Genomic DNA, 13,984 nt, shown 5'->3' with positions numbered 1-13,984 from the left:
GATACAACAGAGAAAGTGTATAAAGAAAAGTTCCCCTCACTCTCTCATAACACTATAATTCGTGGACATCCAACGAAGCTGATGCTTGGAAGATTCAGGACAAATAAAAGGAAGGACGTCTTCACACAGGGCACAGTTAAACTATGGAAATTGCTCTCGCAGGAGCCACCAATTTGGATGGCTTGGAAAGAGGATTAGATCGGTCAGAGGCGGAAATGCATCTGAATACCAGGTGCCGGAGGCTTGTGTCCTGCCCATTGGGGCATCTCTTTGGCCACTGTGATAACAGGATACTGACCTAGATGAGCTGCTGGCCTCATTCAGCAGACTCCTCCTATGTTCCTATGCTCTTAGGTTGCGCTGCAGAGATAAGTCTTCTGTGCTGTGATTATCTTGTGCTCGCAGGGACCCTGGGTTATTTTTTAAAAAAATTAAGTAAACGATGGAACATCACCAAACCACATGAAAATGGTTCCCTCCCCCCCCCACCTCCAGCATAAAACCCTCCAGCAAGACAGCCAAGATTTCTGCACTCTCTCTTTTCTGCCCCCCTACTGTGTGTTTTTCAGGATTTGGGAGCAGAGGGGTGGCAGGATGGGGAGGGGGGCTCACTTGAGACAAACCGGTGAGTTCATCCTCTCTTCCAAACCGCCTACCCACCCACCCACCGCGCCAATGCCTGCATTGTGTGCCCTCTGACGATGAGTCAATGGAATTGGGGATTTAGAGGGCTTAAGTCTCATAATTAATGTAAACTTTGCCTCAAACGGTTGGCAGTCACCGTGCCCCCCTCTCCTGGGGGTTTTCTAAGCTTCACTCTATTGTTTTCTGGTCCTTCCCAAGAGGCCTTGCTCCCTTCTCCCCACCTCACTTATTTCCAGCTGGCGCTTGGGGCTGCTGCGATAAAACTGATATCAGATACAGTTTTTCAGACTCTCTGTGCCTGCTGGGGCAACATGTACTTCCCCCAAAGAATAGAGACAAATGTAAGGCCCAACACTTATGTATGAATGGTCAGATGGGGACGGAGGGCCCCTGGCTTGACAGCAGTTGATGTGAAAAGCATCCAGGGGTCTTTGTAGACCGCAGGCTTAACATGAGTCAACAGTGTCCAAAGCTTGGGACACTACATCAAAGGCTCAAGATGAATAATAAGTATATTAATAAATTGGCAGTTCTCACAACAGAGGGGTTAAGGAGTGGCGACTGGCGCCTTTGCATTTATGCATATATGATCTGGAGCGAGGGGTGAGCAAATAAGGTGGCCATGTTTGCTGCCTACTATACTGCTGGAACAAGATGATGAAGCTTCTGGAAATCAAGCCTTATGAGGAACCGTTGAGGGAATTGGGTATGTTCATCCTGGTGAGGAGGAGGCTGACCTGAAGACCTGAAGACCACATGGAGGATGGAGCAAGCTTGTTTTCTGCTGCTCCAGAGGGTAGGACCCAAACCAAAGGATTCAAATGACAAGAAAGATTTCCACTTAATATTAGGAAGAACTTCATGATGCTAAGAGCTGTTCGACAGTGGAACCGACTCCCTGGGAAGGTGATAGACTCTTCTTCCTTGGAGGTTTTAAAGCAGAGGTTGGATGCCCATCTGCCAGGGGTTCTTTAGCTGTGATTCCTACATTGCAGGAGGGTTGGACTAGATGACTCTTGGTGTCCCTTCCAGCTCTACAGTTCAATGAATTCTGGGAGCTGTCCTTTGTTTAAGGGTGCTGAGGCCCCTGTTACCCTCCAAGAGCTTGAATTCTCTTAAGAGGTTTAACGGTCTGTCCTTCTTCCCAGGGAACTCTGGGAATTGTCTTTTGTACAGCAGGCAGTGGGTTCATGCTGACAACCTGTGTCTACCTGCCACTTAAAAACCCTGGTCTGGACCCTGAAGAATGAGAATGCTGGCAACTCTCTGTAAAGAAGGGCAACAAGGCATCCTACAGTTTGGGGGGAAATGGGAAGAATGGATTTACTTGGCTTAAAGACCTCCCCCCCAAAAGAAAACCATCCCAGGGGCTATCTTTAGTCCAGGTTGGAGCATATGGGGCACTTATTGGAAGATCAGGGATGGGGAGCCCAGGATCATATCTCTGTGTGTGTTTTTGTGCAGAGGATGGCAGTTTGCCAGCTGTAGGAGAAGCATGGAGCTGTGAGAGTCATTACAGCAAATATAAGAACAGAAGATCAGACCTGCTGGATCAGACCAAAGGCTTAACTAGTCTAGCATCCTGTTTCCTACTGGGGCAGTGAAGGCTGGTGCCCATTAGGATGGGTGACGTGGAAGGCAGAGCCAGAAAGCTGGAGGCAGAGCCAGCTAGTCCTGGTTTTTGTCCCCATCCTCCTCCAATTCCCTGCTGAGTTCTAGGAGGGCAACACTGAGACCTTAAATGCCACATTTGCACCATATGTTTAAAACACTATGTTCCCACTTTAAGCAGTCATGGCTTCCTGCAAAGAATTCTGGGAGCTGTAGGGTGCTGAGAGTTGCTGGAGGCCCCTATTCCCCTTGCAGAACTATAATTTCTAGAGTGGTTTAACAGCCAATCTCTCTTCCCAGGAAATTCTAGGAATTGTAGCTCTGGTTGGGGAATTCAGGGGGGGGTGTCTCCTAACATCTCTCAGCACCCTTGAGCAAATTACAACAGCAACAGCAACACTATTGGCAACCTCCTGATCAGTTCTGACCTCATCAATGCAAATGTGACGTTAGGATGTGCATCATTTAACACGTATTTGCACTGAACCACATGTGCCATTTAATGCCATAGAAGATTTTGATGTTCTTTATAAGCTTGTTTTGTAATTATCACCCCGAATAACTGGATGTCACCAGCAAACTTAGCCACCTTATTGCTCACCCCTCACTCCAGATCATATATGCTTAAATTCAAAAGCCCCAGTCTCCACTCTGTTGCAAGAACTGCCAGTTAACAATTATACTTATTATTCGCCTTGAGCCTTTGATGTAGTGTCCCAAGCTTTGAATATGCGCCCCCATTACAACAGCCCTGTAGTGTGGGGCCAGTAATGCTAGGTGGAAGCCAGAATGGTGCCTGAATAGGGTGCTTCAGACTTCTTACTCGACTCCCCCCAACCCATGACAAGCAAAAACACCATGCAGAAGCCCAATTATGGAGACTTGCCTCAGTTGCATATGCAAAACCCAGGGTTTCATAGGCTCCAACTGTCCCAGTTTACAATTCCTGTTTTCTTTTACCTTCCCCAGGGAAATTATTACGTCTTGTATTGTCCTAATTTCTGCCTTTGGGGATTGCTTTATTTGAAAAGTTGATTAGTTGCTAGTGTGGTCATTCTGCTCATCCTCGTAGATAGGTGGATTCATTATGTCTCTCTAATGTGCATCCGTGTTTTGAAATGCATGAGTGCTAAAGGCGCCAGGCAATGCACACCCGTTCAATTGCTGTGGGAGGCTTTGAAAGAGTCATAACTTACTGTAGGGCAATTATTTCCATAGCAGCCTTCCCCAACTTGGTGCTCTCCAGATGTTTTGGACTCCAACTCCCATCAGCCCCCAGCCAGTGTCACCATTTTGAACCACAACTCCCATCAACCACCACAGCCATTTTATGTCCATCGCCTAGCTTTTCAGTCAGTGGAGGAGACAGAAGGACACAGTACAGAGTCTTCAAGAATAACTCTGTTCCCATGTCTACAAGTGAACAATTAATGTTTCTGACAGGGAGGAAATTTTTATTCATTCCATCAGTCAGTTTCTGTCCCACACCATCATATAGGTCTGGTTACAATACAAAAAACACAGCACCATCAAAAAAATAGCAATTAGAACTGTGTGTTCCAGTTCAAAACTGTATTTTCACAGCAGGCTGCTGAATCTCAGAGCCCTCAAGAACCTTGGGCAAAGAGATGTTGTCTCCAAACCGTGCTGAAAGATAGGCATGGAAGGCACTGGACGCACCTCCGACTGGTAGGCAGCACCCAGCCTGACCCTACAGGATGCAGGGAGGACGTTGACTTTAAGATGGAATTAGACAAATCCATGGAGGACAGGCCTTTTAGTGCCTTGTGAGCCATCATTGAGCTTCCATGTTCAATAGTAGTGTATCCCTGAACACCAGTAGTTGAGGATCAACCCTAGGGGTGGGCTCTATTGCCTTGATGGTCTGCTTGTAGGCTTCCTCGGGGCTTTTGAGTGGGAAGGAATTGCTGGGATAGACGGACCGCTGGTCTGATCCAGCAAGGATGCTCTTATGTCCTTATGGTAGTGCTCATGTGAACAGTCCCTGCTTGTGTGGGGAAACCAATGTGCACAGTGAACACCCAGGGGTGGTGTGGCCTGCTGCTTTCCACCTCACCTGGTCTCGTGTATCAACTTTACACTGGTGGTCACATGAATGGGGCTGATGCATGACAGTATATGGTTTGAGGCACAGGATGTGGCTGTAGTGCGGGTGTACGATGCCGACAAAATGGTTCTGTGGTCAGAGAAATGTTGAAGAACATTAAAGTTTGTGTGGTGTAGAATTTAGGGCATGGTGCAGAATTTGTCTCTGTGTGTACGTGTTGTGCAGAATTTAGAGCATGGTGCAGAATTTTGAAGCACCGGGAGAAGCCTGCAGCTGTGCCCCAAGTGATGTCCCTCCTCTGACTCTTCCTCCCTGAGGACTTTGTTATCATGTCGAGGCAACAGTGCCTCTCCCACTCCATTGCGGTTCCTGGATCCCAAATGTGGCGTCTGGGATCAGCTAAACCCTTAAAACGGCGGGCTTAGTCCCGGCAGGGCTGGGAAGCCTCAGATAAGACCGGGGATTTGGGTTGTGCAGGTAATGGCAGGTGCCGTGCTCAACTCTTGCCTCCATCTTGCCAGCTGTACCCCCCGGCGGGTATTCCCCCCGGGCTGTGGCAGGCCTCAGAGGGTGCAGAGAGGGGTGAGGAGTTGGAGAGGGCTCTCTTGGAAGGGAATAAAGCCCACCTAAGCAGATTGGGGCCTGGCGTGGGGCTTGAAGGTTGTGGGGTGGTACAAGGGACAAGGCCCAATTCTCACTGAGGTGCCTGACCTATGTGAGGGACGTTGTGGCTCAGTGACTACCTCCCAAAGTGGAGGAAGAGCATAGCCATTGTGGCTAATGGCCCTTAGCCTCCTTTATGGTGCCACCAAAAGACTGAGGTAAAAATGTAAAGGAATCTTATTGCTGTGTGTTTGAGACACTGGGTTGCAAAATTATCTTGTCCTTCTTCCAGTTTTTCCTCTCTGTTCTTGTTTATGGTGCCAGCACCAGGGCTGAGGAGTCAGGAGTTCTGGTGGCAGCTGGCTAGTCTTGGCTGTGCCAAAATGCAGTGTCCCAGAAGTTCCATTATGATATTGCATTGTGCATTTTTAAAAAGTCGTCAAGGCTGGGGTTGCCAGGTCAGGAGCATCCCAGACACTGAGGTTTCCCAAACCCTGGAGATGGTAATAATTTTGGAGAGGGGAGAAGAGGAAGGCAGGACCCCCCCCCCGAGCATTTGTGCACATGAATACACACACACATCCTTGCCTGCCTGGAGATTCAATCTCCGCAAACCTGGGACTCAGCTACATTAGTTTTGGGGTTTTTAAAAGTGTTTTAAATGTGTTATAGCACCGTGACACCAGATGGCACTGTGGAGTTCCGTCTTTCGGCAACGTGATTCCCCATTATAAAGTTTACAGCCGTGTTTTCCAGAAACATTTTTTTAATGTGTCTAGATCCAGCCCTGGAGACTTCAGGTCAGACCTGGAAGTCTGGCAACCCTAATTGCGGCTCTCACAAATATATGGGGCATTGCAAAAATAAAAATAAAAATGGAAAACTAATATGGTAGCCGCAACAGCGACTGCTGGGGGACTGGAGACCCCATTGACTCTGGAGAGAGCCTGCCTTAGCCTTGCACATTTCATTATTGTGCAGAAGCCTAGCAAGGGAGAACCTTCCAAAGGATAGAAAATGGCCATGGTTACATCACATTCCTTATGCCTGTGGCTTGCTAGGCAAGTTCAGCAACCGGCATGGAATTTGTCATTCTGAAAGCCACAGCTTTCATTAAAAACAAACCCACGCCGCTTGTCCTCATGATTGCTGAGATTACGTTGAAATTGTGCTGGCTGTGTACGAAAAACTCAAATTAGGAATGAAAGTAGACATTTGTGATATTGTGGAGAGGCAGGGAACTTTTCTGCCTCACATATAATGCTGGAACTCAGGGTTAGCAAATGATTACAGATTGTTTGGCAATGGGTTCAGGACTGGGCGAAAGAAAGTTGCTTGTTCACAATGAACTCATGTGTTGCACTGCCACAAGATGCAGTGATGTGGCTTATAGCTTTGAGGTCTTTTTAAATGGCGTAGCAAAAATCCATGGAGGACAGGTCTGTGTTAATGACTGTTCGCTGTGAGAGATAAAGGGCACCTCTTCCAATTTTATACCTTTGAATAAATTCCAGAAACTGGGAACAAACAGCAGAGGGTGTGGCTTCCTGTGAGCTTCCCAGAGTCGTAACTTGGCCACTGTACTCTGTGCTCTGGTAACTGCCAGACTGGACTGCTGCAACACGCTCTGTGTGGGGCTGCCCTTGAAGACGACTTGGAAACTTCAATTGGCCAAAATGCAGAGGTCAGATTACTGGTTGGGGTTGCATTTACGAGTAGATCTCATATAAGCCCTGTTTTAAAACAGCTGCACGAGTTGCTCGTTCGTTTCTGGGCCCAACTCAAGGTGCTCGCTTTAGTTTGTACAGCACAGCCCTAAATGGCTCAGACCCCAAATACCTGAAAAACAGCCTCCTTCCCTAGAGTGCTGAGCTTGGCAGAGGGGGGCCTCTTGGTTGTTCCACCACCCTCAGAAGTTTAGGGTGGTGGTAACCTGGGAGAGGGCCTTCTCTGTGGCAGCATAAGCTCAGCAACTCCCTCTCCACAGAGCTGTGTCAGTCACCTTCACTATACAGCTTATGGTGAATGCTGAAGATGCGCCTCCTTACCCTGACTTTTGATACTTGAGGTGTCTTATGGGTAGCTTAGTCAGTAGAGCAGGGGTCAGCAAACTTTTTCAGCAGGGAGCCAGTCCACTGTCCCTCAGACATTGTGGGGGGCCGGACTATATTCTGGAAAAAAATATATGAACAAATTCCTATGCCCCACAAATAACCCAGAGATGCATTTTAAATAAAAGCACACACAGTGAAGGAGCTGGGCTGTGGGCCCTTGCTTGCCTCAGCCTCCTGGAGCGCCCTGCCTCCTGCTCCCTATGCCTCAGACCCTGTCGTGTTTGTGGAGACAGGGGCCCCTCTGGCTCTGATGATGGGTCCTCCTACTCTGGTTCCTGTGCCACTCCATCACCCTAGTCGGGTTTCTTATTTGGACTTGCTCAGCGCTGGTTGGTTTCTTTTCTTTGATTGCCCTCTCTGAACTTGCCGTGCGCGAGATCCGAACCCCAGGGTTTGCAGTGACTCTGTGATATACCGTACTTTTGGATGTTGAAATGAATTGAAGGGGTTCTAGCAACAAGGTAAAATGTAAGATGGGATTGATAATAGATAAACTAATTGGATATGAATTTGCTGAACCAATTTTTTTTTAAAAAGGGATACAAAAAAGGGAGGCGTGAGGAAGTCAGGAAAATAAGTTAACTAAAGATGAGAAATTTTAAAAGAGGGAGTTTTTTTTCTATGTGTTTCTTTTTCTTTCTTTTCTTTTTTGTGTTTAATGTTTGTATTTTTGTATTTTGTAACTTTGTATTTTTCTGTTTTTGTATTTTCTGAATTTCCTTACTGATAAAACTTAATAAAATATTAAATATATATATATATATATATGTTTTCGTAGATTTTCACGGGTACAGGAATGCAGGTTTTGGTGTCCTCGGGTGTCTTCCCGTGTAAAAGTTGGGGTGTCTAGGCGACGTTTCGACGAGGTCTCACTCGTCATCTTCAGGCTGGTGCTTTCGGCTTCTTGTTACTGGAACAGAGATATTTGTTTTCGTAGATTTTCACGGGTACAGGAATGCAGGTTTTGGTGTCCTCGGGTGTCTTCCCGTGTAAAAGTTCCAGTAACAAGAAGCCGAAAGCACCAGCCTGAAGATGACGAGTGAGACCTCGTCGAAACGTCGCCTAGACACCCCAACTTTTACACGGGAAGACACCCGAGGACACCAAAACCTGCATATATATATATATATATATATATATATATACCGTACTTTTGGCTGGGAGAGACACGCAGCATCACCAGCAACTTCACATCACCCCCTAAGAAGAACAAACAAGACATACAAATTGGGCAGGTGTGCTCCTTGTTTGGAGGGGCTCTTGCCTGCTCCTCACCCCCTTGGCATTGCCCTTGGATTAATTTGCCAGTCTTGTGTTCTCTCTCTCTCTCTCTCTCTCTCTCTTTTAAAAAAAGCATTTTTTAAAAAAGTCCTCTTGAAAATTTGCCTGCATTTCAGGTCACCTTTTTTCTATTTAACACATCCTTGCATGCCATCTTGCTTTGTATAGTGGTACCTCAGGTTACATACACTTCAGGTTACATACGTTTCAGGTTACAGACTCCGCTAACCCAGAAATAGTGCTTCAGGTTAAGAACTTTGTTTCAGGATGAGAACAGAAATCGTGCTCCAGTGGCGCGGTGGCAGCAGGAGGCCCCATTAGCTAAAGTGGTGCTTCAGGTTAAGAACAGTTTCAGGTTAAGTACGGACCTCCAGAATGAATTACGTACTTAACCCGAGGTACCACTGTACACACATTTTTGCAAGCCATTTCCCCCCATATAATGCACTTTTCTAAGTTACTTGCATTTTTAAGCTAATATATATTTCAGCTGATATATGTATTTTTATGCACAATTTCCTCTAACATATATGTTTACGTGGTTGGAGAACTGCATTGCAACATTCAGAGCCGTGCGGATTTCGGAGGATAACCCAGTTTCGGTTCATGTATTGTTTTGGAATGTACAAATTAGGTAGGCTGGCATAAAACGCCAATTTTCCTGGTCTGTGTGTTCCCTGCATTCCTTGGCGGTGGCGTGTCTATCTCAACTCTGCTTTGCTCCCCAAGGTAAAATAACTGAGGCTGAAAGTTAGGCCTCACTCCAATGAATGTGGTGGTGGTAAGACAGGGTTAGGATCCTCTTGCTGATCTCTGGGTTACTCAGAGTAGACCAGCAAGTCTCTATGACTCCTTTGCCGTTGGACAACAGGAGCCTCTGCATACTTAACTCATCTGATCCACAGGCAGGATATATATCTATATCTGTATATCTATAGCTATCTAGCTATGAGCCTCAGTCTTCCCCAGCTGTAAAATGGGATCCTAAAATGTGCTGCTGCTGACACAATTTGCTGCAAGCAAAAACAAATTCTGCCATGTCTGGCCTTGTGCTGATCGTATATCTCTCAGCCCTAATCTTCTTCACAGGTAAAATATGACTATGAATTGGTTGCCTCTGACCAGGTCTTTGCGAAGCTCTGCTTCCCATTGTTAAATAATTTTTTATTGGAATCCGTAGCATCTCAGAGATTGATTTCATAGAACTATACAGCTGGAAGGGACTCCAAGAGTCAACTGGTCCAACCTCCTGCAGTGCAGGAATTTGTGTGTATGCGCAAGTTGTCCTGGGTCTATTCTGTTGGTTTTGTTATTTTAGATTTTGTACTTGTTTTAGCATACAGTGGTACCTTGGTTCCTGAATGGCTTAGTTGTTGAACGAATCGGCTCCAGAACGCCTCAAACCTGGACATCAGATGCAGCTTCCGCTGCATTTAAGGTCCCCAACCCTAATCTGCGGGTTGCCATCCGATTGGATTTTATTCTGATCCTGATCTGATTTGAGGATGTATTTTAATTGATTGTCTGGTTTTATGTTAATGTATTATACATTTGATGTTAGCCGCTCTGAGCCTGGCTTTGGCTGGGGAGGGCGGGATACAAATAAAAATTATTATTATTATTATTATTATTATTATTATTATTATTATTATTGAGTGCAGGAAGCTCCTGTAGCCAATCAGAAGCTGTGCCTTGATTTTCGAACCGTTTTGGGAGTCGAACGGACTCCCGGAATGGATTAAGTTCAAGAACCAAGTACCACTGTATTTGTATGCTTAAAACCAACCAGAGAATCTTTTCGTTATTGGGCAGTACAGGTAGCTCGCATCTTGCCTGGAGGTTACATTCTGGGAATAGCGCATAGATGCAAAAATGCACATATTTGAATCACCCCGTTGGAACTGGCCCCACACGAGAAATCTTACCTTTCAGAGCTGGCGCACCAAATGCGTCTTAACTCCCAACCAAACAAAGCAAAGAGCTTGAAAGCTCTTTGCTTTGCTTACCAAACTCTGGGAGGCTCACCGGAGATTTCACGGGGCTGTCCGAGATGTCGCCAGAGCCTCTCGGAGCCCTGTGAATGAGTCTGAGAGCTTAAAAGCTCTTTCATGCCAGGAAAACCCTGCTCAGAAAAAGCTTTTAAGGTCTCCGCCTTTCGGTGCATTTAATTTGTGTGATTTCAACTGGCCGGCCTTCAACTGCATAAAATTGAAATTGCACAAGCTAAAGACACGTAGGTTGCGAGTTACCTGTATACAGATATTGAAAATAAAACAAAACACCCCAGGCAGTTGTGGCTCATGGGCTTCAGCAGGTAACTGGCTCCATCATTTTGCACCAGGCCCTGTCCACACCTACATTTTATATCTGGCTCTGGTTGTTGGGCCTTATAGGCTCCTAGCAGGAGACCCTGCAAGCCTGGAATCTGCCTGCTTCCAATCCTTCCTTAAAAAAACAGAGACAACTAATATAAAACCCCACCTCAAACCTCTGAGGTATGGTGGACTTGAGTTCCACAGGTTAATGTTCTGCTTTGCGTGACACTGAATGGGAAGGAACTCTCCACCCCACCCCACCCCGGCTGATCTCCTGCAGGGGTAGCAGCAGCAACAGCAACTGAGCTCCATCCTTGGAGACACGGCACCATCCCAGCCCAGCTGGGCTCCCTGCCCTGCTGCTGCTGATGCCGCCGCCGCCACTGCCTCGTGCATTCTCCAAGCCCTCGCCCCTTCCCTGCGGGGACAGCCAGCCGGTTTGGCTGGTGCTGCCTGTTCTTGGGCAATTTGTTATGAATCTGTCAGAAAGCTCCAAAACTGCCGAGTGGCTGATACTGGGCGTGTGTGCGAGACGGAGACAGCCGGTGCTTTTGTGTCTGTGTGTGCGTATGCATGATCGGGGCCGCGGAGGTATGTGAGACGGGTGCAGGGGATGCCCACGTGTGTGTGTGAAAGAGAGACAGAGACATTGACAACGAGGCTGTGCTTTTGATTTTTTTTAATATTAATTTTATTGAGTACAAATTAGAAAAAAAATACAAATATGCAAAAAAAGGAAAATACATGTAACCAAGAGAAAATTAGAAAACACTTTACCTCTTCTCATATTTACAACTATTTACACCTCTACAAAACAATATTCACAATAAAGAAAATAAATGAAAGGTAAAATATAAAAGAAAAGAACAAGAAGATAAAGAAAAGGAAGAAATAAGATCAAGAATGAGAATTTTAAAAGTAGATAAGTATTCACTATACACTGTGCTTTTGATTTTTATAATGCACCACTAAAGGACACCAAAGGGGAGGTTGTCCGATTTATGTGACATGATAGAAGTTCGCACAAGTAGGCACGGAACGGAGAAAGTGGATAGATAGAAAAAAAGTGTTTCTTCCTTTCTTGTAACACGAGGACTCGCGGACATCTAATGAAGCTGTGCCCAGTTAAACTGTGGAACTCACTCCCACTGGAGGCAGTCTTAGCCACCAACCTAGTTGGCTTTGAAAGAGGATTCGACAAATTCGCGGAGGAGGATAAGTCGCTCAGTGGCTGCTGGCCAGGATGGCTTATGCTCTGCCTCCACAGTTGGAAGCAGCAATGTTTCTGTTTTTTTTTTTATAATATTTTTTATTAGTTTTACAAAAGTTTTTATAACAAACAAACACAAAAAAGAAAACAAACAAACAAACAAGTATAGTTTCATAATGTCTTTTCATAAACTCCTTTCCTCGGACTTCCCCATACCTCCCCTTTCTGCATCCTCATGTCCAAATTTTATAGCAACTTATAAATATTTTTTTTCAACTCTAATTCGTCATAGTCCTTTCTTATTCTAATCTTATATTACTGCAACCCTTTCTCTCTGTAGAATCTCGACATTCTAAACCTCCTCAAGTTTATAGTAGTCCTTAAGATAGATCTTAAATTTCTTCCAATCTTCTTCCGCAGTCTCCTTTCCCTGGTCCCGAATTCTGCTCGTCATTTCCGCCAATGACATATAGTCAATCACTTTCATCTGCCATTCTTCCACGGTGGGTAGATCTTGTGTCTTCCAATACTTTGCGATCAGTATTCTTGCTGCTGTTGTTGCATACATAAAGAAAGTTCTATCCTTTTTTAGCACCAATTGGCCGACAATGCCCAAGAGAAAGGCCTCTGGTTTCTTAAGAAAGGTATATTTAAATACCTTTTTCATTTCATTATATATCATCTCCCAGAAAACCTTAATCTTCGGGCATGTCCACCAAAGATGATAAAAAGTACCTTCAATTTCCTTACATTTCCAACATTTATTGTCAGGCAAGTGGTAAATTTTTGCTAGCTTGACTGGGGTCATGTACCACCTATATACCATTTTCATCACATTTTCCTTTAAGGCACTACATGCCGTAAATTTAATTCCGGTGTTCCACAACCTTTCCCAGTCAGCAGACATAATGTTATGGCCGATATCCTGTGCCCACTTAATCATAGCTGATTTAACTATTTCATCTTGTGTATTCCATTTCAACAGCAAGTTATACATTCTTGACAAATTCTTAGTATTGGGTTCTAGCAATTCTGTCTCAAGTTTTGATTTTTCCACCTGGAAGCCAATTTTCCTGTCTTGTTTAAAAACCTCCGTTATTTGATAATAGTGGAGCCAATCTTGTACTTTGGGTTTTAGTTTTTCATGGCTCTTTAGGAAGCAGCAATGTTTCTGAATACCAGTTGCTGGAGACTGCAGGAGGGGAAGAGTGCTCTGCTTGCAGGTTTCCTAATAGAGGTGTCTGGCTGGCCGCCATGATAAACGGATGTTGAACTAGATGGGCCATTATTTGGGGGTAGCCAGCTTGCGATACTGTAAATGGTTTTTAAAAACCCAGTAAAGCACAAGAAGAACTAAAAAGTGAGAATGGCCTTGGTCCTGCTGGTGAAGGGTAGATAGTAATAATAGGACTCCCTTTGGAGACAAAAAGTATGTATTGTAATAATAGGACTCCCTTTGGAGACAAAAAGTATGTATTATTGGAGAAACCCACTGAGCAGCTAAAAGTTCTAAACTCCACCCAAAATGCTGACTACTTCATAGAAATATGGCAGCCTTCCATAACTCTTTCAATAGATAATACTACTGTGCGGAATCCACACAGGAGCGACTATGGTTGTTTTTTGCTAACACAGTCATCCTCGTATCATTTCAAGTGGGTGTGATAGGGAAATGTTTCTGTGTTTTTTTCTTTTCTTTTCTCCTTTCAACTATCATCATAATGCAAAAAAAGATGACTAATGTATTGTAATTCAATAAACATAACATTAAATTAGTAATAAATTAGTAATAGACAGCTTTAGAGCAAGGTTAAGAGAGAAAAAAGCTCATCTGGACATTTGGCCATAGGGCAGTCAGAGTCATTGTGGCCATCTTTGCCCCTGACTCCCCTGGGCCTACCCCTCCGAACAAGTTACTCAGGGTTAGGTAACTATGCCTGCACAATATCTCTGCTCTGTTAAAATGCAGGTTGTGAGGAGTGGTCAATGTGTAGAGTATGGAGTCCTCCTCCCAGCTCCAGGTATTTTAGATCATCTGAATTAAGGCTAGAGATCTGTGCCAGATTACGCAAGAGTTTACAGAGGAGGCTGCTAGCCACAGTGGCTATGCTCTCCCTCTGCAGTTGGAGACAGAAAG

The 13,984-nt window shown here is 45.1% G+C and overlaps 1 protein-coding gene across 2 annotated transcripts in view; it reads left to right on the top strand.

Moving 5' to 3' along the window:
* Window positions 1–13,984, top strand: part of NECTIN4 (nectin cell adhesion molecule 4) — an 85,595-nt gene that overhangs the window by 27,128 nt on the left and 44,483 nt on the right. Inside the window, exon 1 of one of the 2 annotated variants that reach the window (XM_083478124.1) lies at window positions 11,192–11,228. The exons of the other annotated variant lie outside the window; for it this stretch is intronic. Coding sequence (XP_083334250.1) covers window positions 11,207–11,228 — 22 coding nt within the window. The 5' untranslated portion in view covers window positions 11,192–11,206. Of the gene's footprint in view, window positions 1–11,191; window positions 11,229–13,984 lie in introns of those variants that run through there. 2 annotated transcript variants of the gene reach the window in all.

This window comes from Podarcis liolepis (genome assembly GCF_965112155.1).
Source record: "Podarcis liolepis genome assembly, chromosome: 15".
Lineage (NCBI taxonomy): Eukaryota > Metazoa > Chordata > Lepidosauria > Squamata > Lacertidae > Podarcis > Podarcis liolepis.
Note: the sequence above shows the minus strand (reverse complement) of the source record. Positions and strands in the feature narration are given on the sequence as shown.